The sequence below is a fragment of the Hemibagrus wyckioides genome, linkage group LG02 (genome assembly GCF_019097595.1).
Source record: "Hemibagrus wyckioides isolate EC202008001 linkage group LG02, SWU_Hwy_1.0, whole genome shotgun sequence".
NCBI classification, from domain to species: domain Eukaryota; kingdom Metazoa; phylum Chordata; class Actinopteri; order Siluriformes; family Bagridae; genus Hemibagrus; species Hemibagrus wyckioides.
In genome coordinates this window covers 15,195,204-15,220,095 of record NC_080711.1, presented here as the reverse complement: position 1 = coordinate 15,220,095, position 24,892 = coordinate 15,195,204, and the positions used below count along the sequence as shown (strand labels likewise).

At 36.4% G+C, this 24,892-nt stretch overlaps 1 protein-coding gene across 2 annotated transcripts in view; it reads left to right on the top strand.

Moving 5' to 3' along the window:
• Positions 1-24,624, top strand: part of prkcab (protein kinase C, alpha, b) — a 144,648-nt gene extending 120,024 nt beyond the window's left edge. The window contains exons 9-18 of one of the 2 annotated variants that reach the window (XM_058418421.1): positions 3,132-3,161; positions 8,074-8,214; positions 9,030-9,203; positions 11,546-11,637; positions 12,488-12,550; positions 14,452-14,590; positions 17,763-17,843; positions 20,056-20,163; positions 20,599-20,739; positions 21,021-24,624. In XM_058418421.1, coding sequence (XP_058274404.1) covers positions 3,132-3,161; positions 8,074-8,214; positions 9,030-9,203; positions 11,546-11,637; positions 12,488-12,550; positions 14,452-14,590; positions 17,763-17,843; positions 20,056-20,163; positions 20,599-20,739; positions 21,021-21,188 — 1,137 coding nt within the window. In that variant the 3' untranslated portion in view covers positions 21,189-24,624. The remainder of the gene's footprint in view (positions 1-3,131; positions 3,162-8,073; positions 8,215-9,029; positions 9,204-11,545; positions 11,638-12,487; positions 12,551-14,451; positions 14,591-17,762; positions 17,844-20,055; positions 20,164-20,598; positions 20,740-21,020) is intronic. The other variant, XM_058418431.1, reaches the window with a different exon arrangement.
• The last annotated feature ends 268 nt before the right edge of the window (positions 24,625-24,892 follow it).

The window sequence follows — 24,892 nt, the reverse complement described above, 5'->3', positions numbered from 1 at the left end:
AAATAGACAGACAGACAGACAGATAGATAGATAGATAGATAGATAGATAGATAGATAGATAGATAGATAGATAGATAGATAGATAGATAGATAGATAGATAGATAGATAGATAGATAGATACACTATATTGCCAAAAGTATTCGCTCACCTGCCTTGACTCGCATATGAACTTAAGTGACATCCCATTCCTAATCCATAGGGTTCAATATGACGTCGGTCCACCCTTTGCAGCTATAACAGCTTCAACTCTTCTGGGAAGGCTGTCCACAAGGTTTAGGAGTGTGTTTATGGGAATTTTTGACCATTCTTCCAGAAGCGCATTTGTGAGGTCACACACTGATGTTGGATGAGAAGGCCTGGCTCTCAGTCTCCGCTCTAATTCATCCCAAAGGTGTTCTATCGGGTTGAGGTCAGGACTCTGTGCAGGCCAGTCAAGTTCATCCACACCAGACTCTGTCATCCATGTCTTTATGGACCTTGCTTTGGTCACTGGTGCACAGTCATGTTGGAAGAGGAAGGGGCCAGCTCCAAACTGTTCCCACAAAGTTGGGAGCATGGAATTGTCCAAAATGTCTTGGTATGCTGAAGCATTCAGAGTTCCTTTCACTGGAACAAAGGGGCCAAGCCCAGCTCCTGAAAAACAACCCCACACCATAATCCCCCCTCCACCAAACTTTACACTTGGCACAATGCAGTCAGACAAGTACCGTTCTCCTGGCAACCGCCAAACCCAGACTCGTCCATCAGATTGCCAGATGGAGAAGCGCGATTCGTCACTCCAGAGAACGCGTCTCCACTGCTCTAGAGTCCAGTGGCGGCGTGCTTTACACCACTGCATCCGACGCTTTGCATTGCACTTGGTGATGTATGGCTTGGATGCAGCTGCTTGGCCATGGAAACCCATTCCATGAAGCTCTCTGCGCACTGTTCTTGAGCTAATCTGAAGGCCACATGAAGTTTGGAGGTCTGTAGCGATTGACTCTGCAGAAAGTTGGCGACCTCTTTGCACTATGCGCCTCAGCATCCGCTGACCCCGCTCCGTCAGTTTACGTGGCCTACCACTTCATGGTTGAGTTGCTGTCATTCCCAAACACTTCCACATTCTTATAATACAGCTGACAGTTGACTGTGGAATATTTAGGAGCGAGGAAATTTCACGACTGGATTTGTTGCACAGGTGGCATCCTATCACAGTTCCACGCTGGAATTCACTGAGCTCCTGAGAGCGACCCATTCTTTCACAAATGTTTGTAAAAACAGTCTGCATGCCTAGGTGCTTGATTTTATACACCTGTGGCCATGGAAGTGATTGGAACACCTGATTCTGATTATTTGGATGGGTGAGCGAATACTTTTGGCAATATAGTGTAGATAGATAGATAGATAGATAGATAGATAGATAGATAGATAGATAGATAGATAGATAGATAGATAGATAGATAGATAGATAGATAGATAGATAGATAGATAGATAGATAGATAGATAGATAGATAGATAGATAGATAGATAGATAGATAGATACAGAATGAGAATGACAGAATGATCCAGTAAACAGTACAGCAGAAGAAATGGATATATTTATAAATATTATGTATAAAGATACATAATTGACTTATATCTTTATATATAATATTTATACTTTAGTGGATACTATTCTATACTACAGTATAATTAATACAATTATGTATTGTTATATATAGTCTATAAAGAACTATAATATCAAAAAACATAATCAGTCATGTAGCTACAAAACAACTGAAAAAAATATTAGCTGTAATATTATGTAATTTTATGTTTATGTTTATGTAAACATGACCCTATAATTCATCATATTACATCTTTAGAAAATCCACAAAAACCAACAGATTTAAGGACTAGAGATAATATGAACAGAAACAATGTACAATTCAGCCAAAAAATAATGTTTGAATAAACAAACACTATTTACTCCTTGTTTCTTTATCGTTCTTACTGTTTAATATGTTTGACCTTATTTCTGTGTAAGGTAAAAGTGCATGTTCATGTTGTCTTTTGAGAATAATGTGGATGTCCTCAGTCCTCCATTAATTTTGCTATGAAAAATGTGTTGGTCACTTCACTGGGTGCTGCTTTTCAATCAGTGTATAAAAGACCAAATAACACTGGATGCGTTTCTGAATGGTTCAAGGACATTCAGCAAATACATCAATTATAACCAGTGTTTTAATCTGCAAGAGCTCTGAGATCTGAGACCTCTCTGATATATGCAGAGATATGAGATATGCAAGCCCATGTGCAGTGTTTTAGTTAGTTAGTTAGTTAGTTAGTTAGTTAGTTAGTTAATTTGTTTCTTTGTTTTGTTTTGTTTGTTTGCTTTTACAGTTACAAGTTTGTTTTGACACATTAAAACATTTAGATTTTTTACGCACTAAATTTTCATATCATAAAATATGTCAGGATTGTGCTGCATGTCGATGCATAGGAAAATATTTAGTATACTATATACAGTATATCAGTATACAGTAAATTGGGCAATGGTACTAATGTGTAATCAGAATGAAGACAAATATACAGATTAATAAGTCACATTTTTACAATGTTTTGTCACAGATTGAAATGAACTGTGTTGTAAATATAGCTCGCCCAATATTGTTTCACTGAGAGTTTCCTTTGTATAATTAAGCATGCTGTTACACAGGTGGCATGGACAGAATGTGTGCCAGGTTGATCTGATTGCCACCTTAGTTTATACACTTCCAGTGAGACAGAGTTGGATAGTCGTGTGGTCAATTTCAGTATACTTTTCTTTTGAGCAGATTGGTAATGAAATGAGACAGCAGGCTGTATTTGACCTGCAGCTAAACCTGCTATGACATTTTTACCTTTCCAACTTTGCTAACTATTCTAGCGTAGGCATTGCACTTATGATAAATAAACAACCAGCACATTTTCCCAGTCCTAAGTACTTGAGAGTGTATTCAGTAAGGTGTAATGTTACGTAATCCTTTTCTCATAGACATTCTCCTGGCTTTGGCTTCCCTTTGTCTCTTTCTGTGTGCCTACTTGTTTTTTACAGTCCCTGTTGGGTCCTGCTAGTTAACAGAGATGTACAGTATAGACTAACATTGCAGTTTTTCTCCTCTCTTGTAGGCCTGTCAGCTAAATATCCACTTCCTAAAGGTAGCTCTTTCTGTTCTCTGCTTGCTCCCTCATCCCTGCGAACTCACCCTCTCTTGTTTTTTGTTTTTTTTCCTCTCTGATTTTTTTGTTTGTGGCTATGGCCACTACAGAGAAATCAGATTTACTAACAATGGTGCAATCATTGATTTATTACAGGGTTTGCTATGCATGTACAAACACATGAACTTGCACACACAGACATTCTAATTTTCTCTCATAGTCTTTTATTGCACATGTGCACTTACACACACACACACACACACACACACACATTTGCGATTGTTAGTAAAGAGGCAGCCCACGGATGCTCAAAGGGAAGGTATATTACTGTGTAATATACCGTGTGCGTAAGTGGTCTGCAGCATGCCTTCTGTAGAAATCACTCACTGCACTCAGATGAAGCATGCCTCCATGTGCATGCACAAGTAATGAAGCATTACAATATTTCTGCCCTTTGTCCCACCCACAGTTTTATAATTTTAAAAAGTTATCCACTTTGTAATGAAAACACAACAGCTGCATCAATACTGGCCACTGCATTTAATGCTGTTTGAACTTTGCATGCTAATGGAAAGTGCACTTACACAAGAACGACACTAGAGGGCAGGACAAGTTTTTGGTTGGAGTCTTTTCACCATCCAAGTGGATTGTATACAGTACTAGTATTCCTTCTAACTGATGTATGTCTCATATATTTTTATCTGATGAAGACTAATATCAATGGCATATCAACTTGTGGATTCAGTTCACTCAGAGAATTACAAAAGACTGCTTCAGTGACTGATTTTTTTTAATCACAGTGCATCTGGAGTTTATGTCAGGAACACTGGGTGTGGTGTATTAAGGCAGGAAAGCTTTTTAGCTTCAAACTTTAGCTACTCAAATACAATTATTATTAAAATTAATAGCTAATTTCCTGTTCTGTATAAAGCATAAAGTATAAGCTTGTGAATAATAAAAGCCTTAGACAACTGAAAAAATGAAGAAAAAACCCCCTGCAATATTTTGCTGTGTATTTGACAGAAAACACATTCAATACACTGTAAAAAAATATACTGTAGATTTTGCAATCAGTATCTAGATTTTATATACGTGCTTTAAAATTTACAGCAAACAACTGAAAACCATATTTTACAGTAATGTACTATAATATCGTGTATAAAATAAACCCATAATCTGGATGTAGGATAGAACTAAGTGATGCTGGGATTTGACCACATAACTTTCTGATCTGTAACTCAAAGCCTTTACCAGAGAGCCACAACAACAAGCTGAACTATCACTATCTCTCAGTCTCAGTAAATCAGTGCAATCTTTCAGTGAATTAAAGTTCAGAAGCAGTAGACGCTGTATCAGTGTGCACTGCTGGAGCAAGTTGTGATGACTCAATGATTAAGGTTTTGAGTTACAGCTCAGAAAGTGTTCAAATCCCAGCACTGCTAAGGTTGAGTAGTAGTGTGAGATGCTTCAGCTTCTACTTGTGTCACACAAATATACTGGATTGTGTGTTACTTTATACAGTGTATGATATTATAATACTTTACTGTAAATATATTTTACGAATCAGGTTGCCAGTAATTCACTATAAACTTTACATACATGTTGTTTTTTTTTACAGTGTACAGTGTAGTATTTATTCTAACTCTCAGTGCCGGTCCCAAGCCCGGGTTAAATGTGGACCAAATGATCCACTGTGGTGACCCCAAACAGGGAGCAACCGACACTACGACAATGTAATATGTACTCTCTATTTAAATGGCAAAAGACAAATACATATAAATCATTTTGAAGATAGTTCAGGCTACATACTTTTTCACATCCTGCATATTACACTTTATTTTGGGCAGGGATGAGTATCACTAGTATTTCATATTACAGTTTTAGGCAAATTTTATCTCAGACAGAGTACACAAATGCTGCAACTGTAATAATTTTATGCAAACATTATTAATATCATTGCATTATGATCTCAAGCTATGTTTTATATATAAAACAGCAAGTACTATTTTGCAATGTTGAAACTGCTAGAAGCTGCACTATTGAAACAGACACAGTCCCCCAGTCACTGAGATAACATTAGAAGAACACACATTAAGCTGGCTTATTTTTTAGAAATTATTTTCTTCTAATAATACTAACTGAGCCTCCTGGTGGTCCAGCGGCAGGCTCCCACGCTCTCATTTCCGCAGCCCAGGTTCGATTCCTGGGCAGGGTGCTAACCCAGCCACTGGGGAGTTAACTCTCAGTGCTGGTCCCAAGCCTGGATAAAATGGGAGGGTTGCACCAGGGAGGGCATCCGGCATAAAACCTGTGCCAAATCAAAACATGTGGACCAAATGATCCGCTGTGGCAACCCCAAACAGGGATCAGCTGAAAGAACAACAAATAATAATACTATCTATGCAGCTTTTTATTGATTAGTTTATTAGCTAGACAATAAAAGTCTTGTAGACTTGTGCACTGCAGATTTATCTATTCTCTAGGTCCATTAGTTTAACTATTAGTAATTAATTTATTGCTATAAATGATAAACGTTTGAAGTGTGTTGCTTTAGTGTTACACTGGTGCTTCATATTATCATTTGTGAGTAGTGCCATAAACTCTGAACAGATAAAATTTAGAACTTAAAGCAGAAAATACACACTTCTTCAGTTCATCTTTCACATTCTGTTTTTGTCATTAACCTGTTTTGAATTTATTTAAATGTACTGCCAGTTCACTAATCAAAAGAGAGGGTTCTGTATATGAAATAAAAATCAGTGATCTGCAGAAGCAAGCTGCAAAATAGCCTGATGTAGAGGGTGTAATGGGGCCAATTAATTACACCAATCAGCCATAGCATTAAAGTCCCCCTTGTTCTATCAAGGCATGGATTCTACAGGACTTCTGAAAGTGTGCTGTGGTATCTGGCACCAAGACATTAGCAGAAGATCCCTTGCAAGGTGAGATCTTTGACTGTTTGCACATCCTACAGATGTTCGATCAGATTGAGATCTTCTGATGCCAGTTCAATATTCCTCAAGTCACAACTGTTAAATGTATGCAGTGTGGCAGGGTGTGTCAAACACATCCACATGAATGCCACAACCAAAGATTTCCCAGCAGGACATCCTGGTGCTATCTCTTCCTCAGGAAAGTGATGTGCATGCACCCGGATATCCACATGATGTAAAAGTAAACATGATTCATCAGACCAGGCTTTCCTTCTTCTACTGCTTTGTGCTTCAGTTCTGATGCTGACATGACCATTGTAGGTGCATTTGCTGGTGGACAGGGGTCAGCATGGTCACTCTTACTGGTTTGCAGCTATGCAGCCGCATACACAGCAAACCGTGGTGCACAGTGTGTTCTGACACCTTTCTGTCATAGCCAGCATTGACTTTTCAGCAGTTTGTGCTACAGTAGCCCTGTAGGATCAGACCAGATTAGCAGATTATCCTTCCACCCCTTGACAGGTGCCATTGTAATTAGATCTTATTCACTTCAACTGTCAGTGATTTTAATGCTATGGCTGATCAGTGTATAGGAATGACCAGATAAAATAAGAGAAATAGAAAGATGTTGTAAGGCAGTGAGGGGAAAACATAAAGAGTGTGGGTGGCATTTCACCAGTTTCACACTCCTTTGTTAAAGCTGTGAACAGGAAGAAGAAGCGAGAAGGGGAAAATTAATGAAAGAAAGGGAATAATCTTGTGTTAGGAGATGGAGGATGTAATTGGAGGTTGTTAAAGGGCCTTATTAACATTGTCAGGGGGAAGAGATAAAAATCCACGGCCCTGGCTGAAAGCACAGTATGATACAACATGGATTTTTGATATCATATGAATTCTATTAAAGCATCCTTCTTATTTCTTCTTTATGATTCCTTGTTTGATTTTCTTGTATCCTTTCTTCCAGTCCTCACTCTGAGGATGCAGGGAGGACTATATAAATAAAATAAGTAAGAACAAAGGAATGAACATCTGTATTTGCCAAATGAGATGTCCTTGCTGAAGTTCCTCTTTAAAGTGACATTAATTATTAATGACCAACTGTGTGGCCTGTCACTGGCTATAACAACAACAACAAAGTGTAATTACACACTGAATTAACCTAAATCAAAGCAATACTGCATATGCTTAAATGCTAAAAGCTCTCTAAAAAAAATCATTATCATCATCATCATTGATCATTATCATCGATTGACTTGTCATATGTTTTATGGAAATGTAATCATGCTTTAATCAACTTTAAGCCAAGATTTTCATTTGTACTTTAATAGGAAGACCGATACACTTGCTTATTTATGCATTTATCTGATCCAGTTATCCAAATCATGTGGTTGCAGCACAATTCATCAAAAAGTACATTTGGATAAAAAAAAAATAGGCCTGTGGGTATTAACACTTTGGCATTTTTGTTTTTTTGTTTTTTCAATGCAAATAACCACTCTTTACAACCATGTTGCACAGAAAAGTTTTTCACATTACATCAAAACTTGAGGTACAAGAGCAGAAGAACACATTGGTATCAGCCATTGGTATCCACTCCTATCAGCCAAGACCAGAGATCTGAGGCTAGAGTGGGCAAGGACAATTGAAGATTGGGGAAAAAACTGAATGTTTATGAACTATTAGCTATGTTATCATTTTGTGTAGAGTCAGGTAAGTTTTTGTTGTCATCCTGTAATCATGTATACACAGGGATTGAGCCTTCATAACTATGGTGTTACATACAAGCTAGCAAGAGCTCAGTACACCTACTACATGAAATGCATACAGTGCAATAGGATTTGTGCAATAGTAATAGTGTAGAAAGAAAAAAAAACATTAATTATACACAGAATATAAATGAGGTTCTACACACTACCCATTTCACCGTAAGGGGAACACAGGTGTGTCTATGCTCATTAAAGTCTTCTGTTTTTTTTTAGAAAGCTAAGCTGGGCCCAGGTAAGAAAGTGATCACACCGTCAGACCACCGGCGCTTCAGTTTTCCTTCCAGCAACATGGACAGAGTTCGACTCAACGATTTCCACTTCCTGGCACTTCTAGGAAAGGGCAGCTTTGGCAAGGTCAGCCTTGATGTCCAAACCCGTATTTAAACACTTAGTCAGCCTCATTATTGTAAATGTGGTGTAAAAATGTGCAATCTGGCGTCACTTAGCAGTAAGCAAATGAGATTATCCTGATTTTCGTACCTTTAAGAATTAACTAATGATACCTGGTATCTGTTAGCATAGAGTTGTGAAATCAAGCTTTCCATACAACAGCTAAAAGGGGTTTGGGTAGCAAATAGCTAAGAATATTATGCAAAATACTCTACCTCATGTTAACTAAGAATTAGCTAATGAAACATAGTTTCTGTTAGCATAAAGGGGTGAAATCATACTAACTTTCAGCTAAGAATGCCTAATTTCACAACTGGGGGTCGTTAGGAAAGAGTAAATGAGATTATTACATTTTTCCTGCTAGTTTTTAGTGTATAACTATGCTAGCAAAAAAGCATGTAGTTTTGTGACTGTATATCAGTGCGATGGTGTACCATGGTGAGGAAATTTGAAGTATTTTTTTTTCTGTTAATGTTATGTTACATTATTAGTGATAATTACACCACAGATTAATTATAAACCAACCCGGTAAAACAAATTTTAATTTTTAATTCTATTTACAGTGCTTGTAGTACTCCTTCGGTGTTATAAGTATAACTATTATGTGTGCAGTATGATAACTGACAGAAAAAGAATAGTTATTGTGATTTACCACAATATAGAGATTATTATCATGATTTTATATAATCCTTATGATTATACATAGTAAAAGATAGAGATGACCCTTGAACTTGACATCTTCTCTTAAGAATTAGATGGAGTCTGTGTTCTCCATGCAGGTAATGCTGGCGGAGATGAAGTCCACAGAGGAGCTGTATGCAATCAAGATCCTGAAGAAGGACGTGGTGATCCAGGATGATGATGTGGAGTGCACTATGGTTGAGAAGAGGGTGCTGGCACTGAGGGACAAGCCACCGTTCCTCACCCAGCTCCACTCCTGCTTCCAGACAGTGGTAAGAGAGGGAATGAGAGAAAACAGTCAAGGGAGTTGAAGGCAGAGGAGCAGAGAGAATTTGGATAATTTTTGGAATATTTAAAAATGCTAATCATTTTTTGGCCAGTACAGTAGTAGTACACTGACCTGCACTCGCTAACTAGTAAGTGCATTAGTTAGCGAGTTTCATCTAATGCTTGAATGCATAATGTAGAATATTCAGCACATTTTTGAAGTCTAACAATGTCCTGCAGTAGGCTGAAATGCAAATGAGAATAGATAAACATAGTACACAATACAACTGCTAGCTGTCTCTGTACTGGATTTGTTTATCAGTACTATTTCAGCTGAAAAATCTCTTTAATGTGTTTTATGTCTCAAAAGTTTGTTTTAAACAACACATACCAAGAATTTTACTTATTTGATGCATAGTCCATTCTGAAAGTATTGGAACGTCAAGGCCAGGTGCTATGTTCTATACATCTTTATGTAAATCTCAGTAGATGAAAGCTGGGATTCTTATCTATTGTCTCATATTAATCTTTTGATTTTAAACCCAAGTGTGTCCAATTCGCCTGGACAATACTTCCGGAGGTGACAGTATTCAGTAGGCTTGTAACTAAATACTGAATCGATCAACCAATATGAATACAGATTCGAGCACTTGGCAGAGTATTCATTCGCTTGTTTGTTAAAATTTTTGCTAGAAAGAGGAAATAAAGTCATATGAGCATGACATTTTATAATTTAGCATGAAGCTTCACTGAACAGCCTGTGAAAGCTCAATGGGAGACTTGCCATGTTTCAGCAAATTTCCACTCCAACTACAAACCACACAAACAGGGCATGTGATTCAGGAGTTGAATAAGGTTATGTTTGGAAATTTGTTGTTATAATTTGTGAAAGGAAAAAAAAAGTATTTTGCAGAGTTTCCAGAGCATAGTGGTAAGGTTAACCAGTGTACTACACAGACCAAAAAACACTGTGTAAGTGCTTATGTACTCTATCACTAAACATGGGGCAGCTTGTGTTTGTCAAACTGTAACCAAGTGAAGAGTTTTTACAGCACATATCAGCTATAGGGATAGACGGCCATATTTGTTGTGAATACTGTAAACACCATAGGTCATTTACTGTAAACACCATAAGTCATTTCAAGACTTTGCTGGTATGTACATGCAGATGTGAAGGTATTCAGGTATTTCTCTGCTCTTGGGGATTTATAGGGCAGCACTAATACACAGCATTCGCAAGAGCTTCTGGCTGGCAGAACCTTGCACGACTTAATCTATGTTTTTACCTTCGTCATAAACAAACACTGGGCAAAATGAATCTTCACAATATCCTCCTACAACCTGGCGTCCTCATACAAGGACAACACATTTTGGGTTGTGTGCATCATAATACTTAATTCTTTGTAATTGGAACCTGTTATACACAAAAAGAAGTGGCTTCATGTTCAAAGATAATATCTGGTTATTATATTTATTGGTTCCTCCTAACCCCAAATAGGTAGAAAAAATCTAAAATGCAAGCTCAGGTCTTAGGAGGATATGCCATGGTAGACATGATTTCTCACTCATCTTCCATGCACAAGAATCCAAAAGATGAAATCAAATTTAAAAATCAGCAAGCATCATTATAAACACTCCTCCAAACATTGTAAAGATGTGGATACACCCACTTTTTATATTTGTAACCAGATTATATATTGTTTTCCATTGTATTATTTTCCACACGGAAAAAATTGCATCATTTTTGCGAATTTTGCCACTCAGATATACATACGTGTTTTTTTCCTTCCTTTCTATTTTTCCTTTTACAATTCATAAGTTTGTAAGGGCGTTCTTCTCAATAATATCTGCTTAGTATATCTAAACATTAAACCTTAACCTTAAATATCTGGTATATTTAGTCTGGTATGTTTCTGAACATATTTCTCTATAGGTCAGTGTGTGAATCTATGAAGTGCGTGGGTTGTTTTTTTTTCACACGTTACAACAGGGCATGCTCAATAAGGGCATCCTGCCCATGAATTTTGCAGTGTGCTTTCCTCCACATGCTCTTCATATATTATTCAAAAGGTGTTCATAAACACTACTGTTATCATTCCACAAAATCTCCAGCCATCTGTCACTAGAAGGTGGTTTAGTTAAATAGTTACGTGTCACCAAAGCATCGGAATAAAGATGACTGTGTGTATTCATAATGTGATATAATTATCTTTAAAGAGTGTATTATATAAAACTGATGCAAATTTGGGTTGCTGTTAGTAATGCAAAATAAAAAATAAAAATCTGCACATATAAGCATAAAGCATGAGAATTTTGAAGATTTCTTCTTCTCTGACTTTATTTGCAGGATCGTCTCTACTTTGTGATGGAGTACATTAATGGCGGGGACCTGATGTACCATATCCAGCAAGTGGGCAAGTTTAAGGAGCCTCAGGCTGTGTAAGTAGTTTATTATAATGAATAATGTTAGATATATGTTCACAGCTATTAAATACATAGAGCATTTAAAAACATGTAGGTACAGGAATAACATCGATACATAACATCAATCCAATCATTATATCAATCCAGTCCTTTTTCATTTCTTTGAAGTGTTTCTATTCTTTGTATAAACACATGTACAAGCATATAGGACATACACACACTTGATAAACACCTAACCGCTTGTTATGTAGAGGAAACCTTTACTAACATTAAGTAGACACATATGCATTTTGTGATCTCTTTCCAGGGCAGTATGGTGGCTTAGTGGTTAGCACTGCTGCCTGTTGGGTTCGAACAGACAGGGGCCTTTCTGTGTGGAGTTTGCATGTTCTCCCCGTGCTTGCGTGAGTTTACTCCGGGTACTCCAGAAAAACATGTACATTAGGTTGATTGGTAATTCTAAATTGCCCATAGGAGTGAGTGTGTTTGGTGAACTGGTGACCTGGCAACCCCTGTCTTTCGCCCAATGTTTGCTGCAGTAGGCTCTAGCAGATCCCAGTAACCCTAATTAGGAATAAAGCGGGTATAGAAGATGAATGAATGATCTCTCCTGATAGAGTAGATTTCATTATCTGTGGACTAGGCAACACAGTAAAGACACAGAATCCTATGCATACTACAGGATAACCATTTGTGTGTGCATCCTTAAAGTGTTTGAAACTTTTTTAACTTTTGCACCTGTTACATTTATATGGTCTCTATTAGTGCTTGATAGCTGATGAAGATGACTGTAATTCTGAGAAAGCGGTAAAACCAATTTCCTTGTCTAATTACCTCTGATCATGTGTTTATTATGTGTTTGTAGATTCTACGCTGCTGAGATTGCCTTGGGCCTGTTTTTCCTGCATAGGAAGGGAATCATTTACAGGTAAGTCTGGGTCCGAACCAAAGGCCTGCTCCTGTCTCCTAAGGGGTAGAAGAAACACTTGTTAGTGTTATATATGTGAAAACAGTTACACAATAATGCAAAAAAAAAGTTCAAAAATAGTGTGTAATTGTTTTTGTGCAACTGTTTCTACAGAGTTGTCATATCATTTGCATACAAATCAATATACACAGAGTCATGCTCTCTAAACTTATAATGCATCTTGAAGATTTTTATGAAAATCCCAAAGCATTCTATGATAGGTTGATTGGTTAATTGTTTTGGTTTATGATTTGTAAATTATTATATATATCTGTGTTAAAAAAAAAGTGCACTGACTGCCACCAGAAGTCTCCTTTCTTATATGTGCAGCTGTTCTAGACCCTTGATGTTTACAGCATAGTTTTAATAATTTATTGTGAAATATTGTATGGGGAAGTGGTGGCTCAGTGGTAGGTTTCTTGCCTACCATGCGGAAGGCCTGGGTTCAACTCCCAGCTAGTGCCCAAACCCCAGCCACTGGATGCAAAAAAAAAATGGGTGGGTTGTGTCAGGAAGGGCATCCGGCATAAAACCTGTGCCAGAGTTTGTCCATTATGGTGACCCCTCACACACGTAGGGAGCACCCGAAAGAATAACAACATTATGAAATATTGTATAATGTTACACTTGACAAAGATCAAACGTAAATTATTATAGAATTAGGCAGTGTTGCTTCATTAAAGCAACAGTCAAATGAAATAGTAGGAAGCACGCTACAAATAAAGCTACATAATGCAGCAGTAAGAGTACAATAATACATTTTAATATACTTTATGTGTGCAGCACCTTCCATATAAAATAGAATATAAAATAAAAAAATATAAAATAAAAAAGTCAAAACATAAAAAGACAGAAAAAATACAAGAATAAAATTGAAAAAATGAAGAACAATGAAAACCAATAAGTAAATGAAAAGTATAAACTTATAAAAGAATAAAATATGAAAGAATATAATAATAATAATAATTATTATAATAATTATTATAATAATAATAATAATAGAAAATTGAAAATAATAAATATATATTAATATCAAAATATATTATAATAACAAATTTAACCGGAATTGGGGTAGCCTTTTTCTCTGCACCATTTTTCTAATGCATGTGTCTTTAAAATGAAGCACAGGTTATTGCTGTTTACTATATTGTATGGTCTTCTAAAATACTTTTTATGGTAAGTTTGGTTAAGACTGATCATGAATGATCACAAATTAAGATTTTTTATTGTCTGTTGGCATGTGCCTTTAATACTGGAAGTGTAAAAAATGCCTCAGTGTTTGCTTTTATTGCCCAGAAGTCTCCATGGGAAGCAGAATACATTGCTAGAATGTGAATGTTCAACTCGCTGTGATTTGACAAGTGCATGCTATACTGCAGGTGGCATTTTACAGCAGTTTTACTGATAATAACAGTGCAAGACATCACGTCTGGGTGGTGTCAGTCTTGTGACACTGATGAAGATAAATTACTCAGAGTGATAGAGGGATAGGATGAGAGAGAGGCTGTTACCTGTCACATTGCAGAGCTATTTCTATTCACTCTCTTGTTTCTGATCTCTCACCAAACAAAAACATCATCTGTATTAATAATGCTCTTTGATGCTGCTGAGAAGTGACTCATATATTCACACACACACACACACACACACACACAAATATACACACCCACGCACAAAGCTTTTTCACACACAATACCATAACCCTCCAACACAAGGACAAAGACAGGCTTTCAAAAAATAAATAAATAAGACAGTTGACATCTCATTTGCTTTGTAACCATATGCTAAATATGGTCAGATATTTGTCTCATGGCTCTTCTTGTACTCCACTGATGTTCCACTCATCTTTTTTTTCCCTCCAGAGACCTGAAGTTGGATAACGTGATGCTGGACTCAGAAGGCCACATTAAAATAGCCGATTTCGGCATGTGTAAGGAGAACATGTATGAAAGCATGACAACACGCACCTTCTGCGGTACTCCAGATTACATCGCCCCAGAGGTAAGACATGAAGAATGGGTGTCAGTGAGAGGGGGCGGGACTTTGGTGTGAGTGGCAGGTGACCAGGGTTTTTACTTCTTACTTAAACACACAGCTACAGATATTTTTTTTTACTTAAATATGTATTAATAATTGTGTTTGTTTAGCTATTTAATGCCTTACTGGTTATATACAAGGAATCCAGAGATTAATAAAATGAAAATAATTACTGGCAGAAGGCTAAAAAAATTTTTACTTTACACATGGAGTATAGTGTGCAGGTTGTATAAAAGAAAACAGCAAATTCAAGATTTTTGGTTTGCTCTTTTCACAGTGATATCCAAGCATTTGTGCATGAAATAAGTCTATGCTATAGAAAGGAATTTGGAATGATGAACACTCAAAGGATTTAAAAGAAAAACTTCAACACAGCTGAGACAGCTCTTGATTGATAAAATTATATTTGTAAACTGACCCAAAAACCAATATTTGAACTTAAGCCACTAATAACATTTACATTACAGGTTTTATGATAAGAAGAACAACAATAACTTTAAACACAACAGGACATTAGGAATGCCTGCCTTTTCATATATAGAGAGTATTTAGAAGACAAATCATATTATTTCATTGGATCTGCTTGAATATCCTTAACTAAGAGATTATTATAATTGAGATTGAAAAATAAAATACACAAACGTTATGACTTCAGCAGTGAAAGTAAAGATAAAGACATATCCCACTACAACATCTTGAACAAGGTTGGAATTCGAAACATTTTCGAACATCCGACAACTCATAAATTTTTAAAGTAAGTTTTAGCATATACTACTAGACACTGAACTGAGCAGATACTGTATCTTTGCTGTACTTTTTGTTAACATAGAATTCTACATTTCCTTCTTTATTCAATATTTGTAGCTGAATGACATACTAAACACTATGCTCTTGCACTATGTACTCGAGCGTCTAGTGTACAAATTTAAGAAGGGTAGTATTGTTTCTAATGGAACGTTTTTTAGTGACTGGAAGTATATTCCATTTCCCTGTCAATGGTAAATGACATCAAATGCACGTAGGGTGATGCTGCTGGCTTTAACACAATACAGTAAATTTTTTAAATATTGATTTGGGACGCACTTATTATCTTTTGTCACTAGAGCCAACCCGTGACAAAACTGAAAGCACAAGCGCATTTTTTAAAAAATCGTCCGAATCAATTCCATCTCATCATATATTCAGATTATAATACAGTTAAATATGCAGTATAGTAATATTATATGTCAGATTTTGTCTGCACACAGAATACATTACAGTTCAGTTTTAGGCTAGTCGCATGCTGTAAAACTGTGTTGTATACCAGGTGAGTGGTTGAATGCAGATTTCTTTTTAAATTCTGGTCCTGAGATTAGACTGTTCTGTCCTTCTCCATGTCAGACTGACACTCTGCTGGAACACCTGGTGTCTGAGAAATGCAACACAGCTGCACATTAATTCTGTATCAGAGTGGATGCAGAGTGGAAGAATATGCATAACAAGTGGGCTGATATTTTTACAGCAGGGGAAATTGGTTTATGTGTAAGTTGGACATTTGTATTTAGAGGTACAAATGTATGAAAGATCTGGATTTATCTGGGTCTGGATCATAATCAGGCAAAGAATAATGTGATTTTATCATGTTAAAAGTCAGCAAAAGCTCCCTCTTTTGCTAAACCATCTTCATCTGTTCTGTCTAAATATCTCTTAGTGCAAAGCAACTAAAACAGATTGAAAACAGCATTTATTGTGACGTTAGTATTATAAAGTTATAGCAATCTTCATTCTTCACTCAGATAGAATGCCATGTTATATATACATGCTGTGTTATAATGTGATATTGTTTTTTTTTGACACATTATGCTAACTACTTTGAACAGTCCCTTTAGGATGTCCTGATTTTGTGATTGCAGCAAAAACTACAGCAAAATCAAGCATTTTTGGACGCTACAACCACACTCAAGCAAAAACCTAGACGGATTGATCAATTCAATTCAATTTTATTTGTATAGCACGTTTAACAATGGACATTGTCTCAAAGCAGCTTTACAGAACATAGTCCAAAAGTCCAAGATTAATGTTAGACAAAATCATCCCTAGTGAGCAAGCCTGAGGCAACTGTGGCAAGAAAGAAATCCCTTAGATGGTATGAGGAAGAAACCTTGAGAGAAACCAGACTCAAAAGGGCTTTATTTAGTATTGAAATCAAATTTTATTGGTCACATACACAATCATACACGGTATGAGATGCAGCAAAAAAGCTTTGTACGACTGACCGGATTATGAAAATAGAGTCAAACACAAAACCAAGTGGATTTAGCTGTATAGAACTCGAAAAAATATATTTAAAAATATATAAAAAAATTATGATTGTAAAATAGAATGAAATTAATTTCTGTTCTATACAGCTAAATCCACTTGGTTTTATTTTATTCTATTTTAGAATCATTATTTTTATATATATTATTTTCTGTTCTACGCAGGTAAATCTACTATATTTATGATTTTAAAGTGCTCACTTGCTTCCAATATAATTGAAAAGCACATTTACGGAGGTACACTGAGGTTATTATTATCGCTCCAGACTTCAGAAAATGCCATGGTAGATTGTAGGGTTAGAAAATTTTTATATTCACAGTTTTGACATCTGTCATCTGCCCTATCAGTTCTTACACACTTGTCAGTCCTAAAGTAAAAGGATTAAATATGGTACTCTGCATTGTCAAAAAATTTTCTTTCCATTAAAGCAGATTAACGGATTTCAGTTCTTAGTGCTGGTCCTATACGTGGATAAAGTTATGATATTTCTTGGTGTATTTTTTTTTTTTTGGTGCAAATATAACGTTTAGGTACAAGATCATCTGGAATGAATTCTCCAGTGAAGAAAGAATTGGCATGCAACAGGAGATTTACACGCTGCTAATATATATCATTATGCACGTGTGTGTCTATTTATAGTAAGCAGTGTGTAGGAGGATTGACAGTTGTTAAAAAAAAAAAACAGAAATAGAATGTAAGTCAGTTGATGATCTCCACCACTGTAATTATGCCACACTACAGTGAACACTCATGAACAAAAAGGGCAAGAGCGATCCAACTCAACATTGATGTCCACAGTGCGTAATCATTAACATGTCTGCTCTCTGCCTGTCTGCAGATCATTGCCTATCAGCCTTATGGGAAATCAGTGGACTGGTGGGCTTATGGTGTCCTCTTATATGAGATGCTTGCTGGACAGGTATGTATGTGTGTTTTCAGTCTGAAGGATTGCATAACGTTACAGTGGTCAAAAGCAAATAAGAAATTAATTTAAGTGGGGATGAGGAAACAGAATCAAAACTTAATTAAAATTAGAATGATAAGTGAGACACACTCATGCATTTTGAGAGGATGCCAGACAGTAGTAGAACATGTGATGGCACAAATTTTTTATTTAATCATTTAAGGTCTTGCTATGTTAATAACATTGCCATTAAAAAACACCTTTTTGAAATTTTCACTGAAAAGTACAAGATAAAGTGACATTGTTCTCCTGCAGTAGATCTATAGCACTGCATCAGCTTTCACCTTCATGTCCCTTTGCTCAGTCTGTAGCTAGCTGGTTAGTAGCTTTAAAACAGAAATGGGGAAAATGCGTGAATCTGATTGGTCAATTCTGTTCCTCATCCATAACAGCGGGTAGCCATGTACACTGTTTATAATCTGCTCTGTTCTTCGTCTGTTTACTACACGTGTCGTGGTTTCGATTCATATCTTGTCCCCGCCTCTGTCTTGTTATTGATTGTTCCCAGATTGTGTCCTGATCATTCTCACGTTTTGTGTTTCCCCTTTGATTCTCTGATCCTATATACAAACCCTCACGTGTCCTGTACTCAGGGTGATGTATCAGTGTTGTCACCTCATGAGCTCGCTGTACTGATCTTTGTTTCCAGTTGCATGTTTCTTAATTCTTGCTAAGCCATAGCCATAACCTTAGTTTGTTTCATGATTAGCTCATGTGTCTTTGACTATAGTTTCTGTTTCCTGTTTTCCGTGTTCTAGTCCCAGCCAATTATAATCCGTTTGCTGATCACCCGACCTTGGTCTATTTCCCAAATTTGCTTAATGTTTTGGACTATTTGCCATAGTGTTTATTAAAACCTCCTCTACCTTCCCTTACATCTGCCTCTGTGTTTCAACCCCGGTGTGACAATTATAGTATAGTTACTGCACAAAACATTGTTTTGGTTCTATGTATGATATATTCATTATTCACAAAGAAGCATTTGAAACTATAATTAAATCCTGCAGCAGGCTTCAAACTCAAAATCCATTCTTCCCTCATCCCCACCTCGCCCCAGTTGCACCTCTGTAAAGTTAACATGGATACTCTGCTGACTCACTCCAGGTTATAAGCACTTTTATGAGCCAGACTGAATGTGTCTAATTAGCTGACTGAAGCCCCGCTGTGATAAAGCTTGTGCTCTTACTATTGCTTTGATTGAAATTTGAAAGTCAAGACATGCTCAGCCTGTTCTGCCTTTTTCAATTTATGCTCTATTTGTCACTTTCTTTCCACATGTTGTTCCCTCCTTCCTTTTCTTTGTAATCATCAAGTCTCGTGCCTACCTGATGTGTGCTAATTTTCTCCATGTAAACAAAATGAAACAAGAATTAATTTAACAATCTATCGATTCACTCTCTTTAAATACCTAATTCGTATTATAATTATAATTCATATAATTCAAATATTTAATTCATTTAAAGAACACTATTTCACTATTATTCAGACTAATTATGTCATTATTATTAAGATTGGTTAACAAGATTGTCTTGAAGGCTTCATTTTTTGTTTTTAGTGTGAACAACACTAGGAAATATCAATTAAATAAAATCTTATTTTATTTATATAGCATTTTACCAACAGATGTATAGAAAGTACTTTTTTGTTCCCTAACCTCTCTTCTGCAAAACGACTGTAAAGAACAAGAGCCGATACAAAATTATTCCCCTCAGTCTTAAACTGCAGAAATGACCTAAGATACTCTCTGTTGCAGCCTTTAAAGAAATTTAGTTAGTAGTAGTTGTTTCCAAGCATCTTAATATAATCTGCACAAAAAACAGTATTCTCTGTAATATTGATTCTTTTGAAAGATGAAAGGTTTGTGAAGCAGTGCAGTCAATGCAGTACTCATCAACGAGGTCAAAACAAAAAATTATTAGTAAATCTTTAGTGCTGCTTATTGCTTGTGTTCCGAGAATAAAACGTAAAAAACTGTAAAGCAAAATCTTCCCGCTTGGCCTACAGCATCACAACATGATCAGCAAAACAGATTCCCATTGCACTTACCTCAAGCAGTTACACAACTGAGGTTCTTTCCATCATCAACACCTCCATCCTGGTAGACTTCACACTTCTCTAATGTGTTCTTTCACCTTCTGAGGAAAATAAACTGTGTGTTTCACAACAGCCACCGTTTGATGGTGAGGATGAGGATGAGTTGTTCCAGTCTATCATGGAGCACAATGTCTCCTATCCCAAGTCCATGTCTAAAGAAGCTGTGTCCATCTGTAAAGGAGTGAGTATCCATCTTTTTAACTACTCTACTTTTGCTTATACCTGACCTTCAGCTTTTAAAGGAAAATCAGCAGATTAGAACGTAAGGACATCACTGTGTGATAAAGAGGAGCAGGAAGCAGGATTCAATTTTGTTTTCCAAGGCCAGATCAGTTTATAGCAGAGCAATGTGTTCAATATCATGTTTTTTTTGTGTGATGTGGGTGGGAACATTGTCATCCTGGAAGAGTCAGAATGATACATTATTTTCAGTCCAATTGAGTCCAATTAAATGGGAAGACATTTTACAAAAAAACATGTGCAGAAGATATTAAAGAATTAGAACTGAGAAAATCCAGCTGTTCTACAAATAACTTGTGTTATGCTATATGATATGGTGTGATATGATCTGATATAGTAAGAGATTATTATTTTATTGCTTTCCTTTTTTTTGCAGCTGATGACAAAGCACCCATCGAAGCGACTTGGATGTGGGCCTGAAGGGGAGAGAGACATTAAGGAGCAGGCTTTCTTCCGGAGAATTGACTGGGAACGACTGGCCAACCGAGAGATTCAGCCTCCATTCAAACCCAAAGTTGTAAGTGTGTGTGTGTGTGTGTGTATGTGTGTTGTAAGTGGCCTGCACAGAGACCTGACTCAAGCCCACTTAACACATTTGGGATGAACTGGAATCCTGACTATATATTATAAATATATTGCCTTTAGGACCATAGTGAAAGAAAATACAGGGTCGTTAAAATGTGGACAAGACCGTCCGTGAAATTATACAGTAACACCAAATACAAAGAATGTGCAAATAAAATACACACATAGCCAATGTGCTTGGACTCTTCTATAATACACCATCTTTTGTTACAGTGTGGCAAAGGGGCGGAGAACTTTGACAAGTTCTTCACACGCACCCAGCCCATGCTGACCCCACCAGACCAGCTGGTCATCGCCAACATCGACCAGAGCGAATTCGCCGGCTTCTCCTACATGAACCCACAGTTCATCCACCCGTCAGTGCACGGAAGCGTCGTATGAGACTGAACCGACGTGTAACTCGCAACCACAATGACGATGACCATAAACTCAAAAATCTGTCTGTGTACTGTTAATGACCCTTTAGCAGAAAGTGCAGAAATTGTGAAAGTGAGGGTTTAAATTGGATGATAAATGACTGAATGACAGGATACCCAGCTTCACATGGTGCAATACAGTAAATAGGTCACAGTGGTTCTGAAATTTAACGGTTTGAAGGCTTTAGAGCAATGATTCCATCACAGTCTGTTGTATATCCGGTTACATATATGTCAATTCAGCGTGTATTAATGATGCAATATAATGTGGAATTAACAAAACATGACAGAACGTATATTTCGAAGAATTCGTTGATTGGTGAATGTTATTTGGTTAAATTGGAGCAGTGGGCAATACTAAAGGACAAGTGTAGGACCAGTGAAATCATTTTAATATAGAAAAGTATAGGACACTGGTTCTCTTTAGTTTTTACCCCTGAGTCCAGAGCCTTGCCAGTCTGTGTGTATGAGGCATGTTTGACTTGCTTTTTTTGTTTGTCTTAGCATTGTGTTTCCTCTTATCTACTGCCATTTCTAAATCTCTCTCTCTCTCTCTCTCTCTCTCTCTCTCTCTATATATATATATATATATATATATATATATATGAATTTCCATATTCTTAGTCGTGCCAAAATCAAAAAATTTTATAACTCTCATTATGACCATATTTTAATTATTTCAAGCTCTTATGGTTATAACTGGTCAAGTCATCCTAACTTGGACTAAGTTGTTCTGTGCTCCTGTTTGCAGCATGAAAGTCCTCGAATGTATGTTCGATTCCCCGTGACATTTCGTTTAATCTGTTATTTGCATCAACCAGCATGCTGTATACTGTACATTCAAGACAAAACAGCAAACGGTTACCAGAGTGTGCACGGTTGCTCTTGTATACACTGCAGAGCTGCATGATACAGCACTGGTTCTTTTTTTCCTACTGATTTTCGATGCAGAGTGGAGTGACCACCCTGATACTTCCCAACAGACAGCTGATACCGTTGTTTTCCTTCCCATAAATTGAGAGACACACAGTGCGCATGCATTAGTAGCCTAGCAGCTAACGCATAGTCAAAAGTCCAGTGATGAAGATCGTTGCCTCCACATGATTGCAACCAGTTTGCTGTTCTGAAATGCACAATGCAGTACTATGATGCATGTTTTTTCTCTGTTTCTCTGTAACGTCTATTAACGAACCCATTAGACAGGCAACAGTCCCCAATATCAAACCTGCTTGCGTTATATCCTAAAACGGAGTGTTTATGTAATTTCCCGTGATGAATTCTGTGTCCTAATATATGCGCTGAAGTTCTTCTCTGCTTCTTTCGAAATGCATTTTTACTTTCTTTCTTCTTTTATTTTTTTTCCCATACTTTCGTTCTTTGCGCCGTGGATGCTTTCCTATGACGAAGTATGTTTACTGTTACATTAAAGCAACACTATATCGACCGTTTTTGTAAATACAGAGGCTGTTTCAAAAGAGAATTAACGTTAACTGTAGATTTTATACCAACAACTGAATGTGCTTTTACAACATTAGTTGGTTTTGACATATCTGTATGCTTTAGATAACGTGATTAAAGGAGACTAGTTTGGCAGAACCCTTTGATAGCTTTGGTATTGGCGAACCTTGTTATAAATGTATTTCTTGTATTTATCTGCACTTTTTGTCAATGTTTATGAGACGATATAAGCAAATAAGCAGTATCTAGGTATGAGCGCAGTGTTTATACCAGCGCTCTTGTATTTCTTTTTGTTGTGTGCATGTGAGGGTGTGGGCAAAACAGAGCATGTAAATCAAGTGTTGAGTCAACTACAAATCTACAAATCAACTATCTCTAGGAACGGCCATGTCATGCCAAGTACGAAACCTGTGCCCTTTACTTTCATGTCGGCATTTTTGTTTCCAGCTTCCTCTTTCTTTTTCTGGCTGCTGAATGAAGAAATAGCAGGCATCAGTCAGACGTCATTTATATTCATCATTTACACTGATTACTGTATTGTAACAAACATACAATTTCAGCGAAATACATTGGCTTGCATATGTTTTCTGTCCCCCATGAAATTTTCCACATTTTTGAATGTAAGAAACTGAAATTTTTAAAGCAAATGATCTCAAGAGAAATACACTTGTTCCTGAACCTTGTTATAGAAAATCTAAACAAACCAAATCATAAAAACCAAGCAGTTATGAAAATATGTCCAGGACAAATTTCTGACAATGTCTCAATCAGAGTTTGGTTGTAAAAAAGTATGTAAAAAAATATAAGTTTTGAATATACCACAGAGCACTTGAATTCATTACTAAAAATGGACTGTGACATCACTGTTGTCCACCAAGTCAGCTACCAGATAAAGAGTGCATTAATCTGAGAATATGTCAAACATTTAAGGGAATAATACTGAATTTTCTCACAAACTTCTATTGCCTAAATGGTCTGAAATTCCAATCTTTGTCCATTTTCTCTCTATCCATTTGTGCCAAAAAAAAAAAAAAACCTGTATATCTGTATGGATATAGAAAATGTAATTAAATTAACTTTGAGAAATGACCCATCAGGAATCCATTTCCCCCAACCTAATACCTCAGGATGTTCCCATACGCACGCACTATTAATGTGCCAATGATCTTAGTGGATAATTGTCTACTTTGATACTTTACAAGTGGATTTGTCCACTTTCTTTATTGAATTAGGACAGGAATAATTGGTTTGGGTCTCTCGCCATTCAACAGTAGTGTTCTGTTCACTGCGTAGCAATGGATATATTAACCCAGACCAGCTCTTTTATTTTTTATAGCAATACAGCTCTATCTTTTATTTTAAAATGCCCAATATATCTTTAATAATACGTTATGTATTATTAATTATCTTCAATTGAATTATTATAATATATACACATTTATAGAAATGTATGGAAATAGGTGCTCAAAACCTTTTCATATGCTTGGGATCATCCTGATGGCAGGTGTGATTTTAAAAAAGCAAATAATTTTGTTTTGGGACAATAAAATGTTTTATTAGCATTCCTTCACATAAAGGTTTATGAGTCATACTAAAATATAAAAATGTATGAAAGATTTAATACTTACAATGATGGTTATGTCAATGAGTTGACACCATATCTTGCAAGAATTACAGCGTGTCTCACATTGAGAATGTTGGAATATATTATATTTGTTATTTCAACGTCTCAGATAATGTCCAAAATCTCTGTGGGTCGAAGACTATATTCACATAAATCTTCCTAAGAGATTCGAATCAGAATATCAATGGATCCAGGACAATGTTTTAGTTTGAAAAAAATATTTTATCCTTCTTGTTTATAACTAACAAGCTTTGCAAAGGTTTGTCCTTATGTTCATTGTTGAAGATACTGTGTATTAATAAATGTTAAAGAAATGTTGTCTTGACCTTTATTATTATTCTTTTCCATTACATTGCATATAATGGGAATACTTTCAAGCTATAGTGTAACCATTTCTTATGAATTAATCGGATACGTTTCAGACATGATCATATGTTTTTTGCATGTGATTGTTTGAAGTGAAAAACGTTATGCTGTGCCTAAAAATTCAATTGTACTTTATATAAATTTGCATGAATATACACTCGTTTGATTAGAAATGATTATGAGATCGATCAGTTTGTAGCCAGTCTGTAGCTATGCCACAT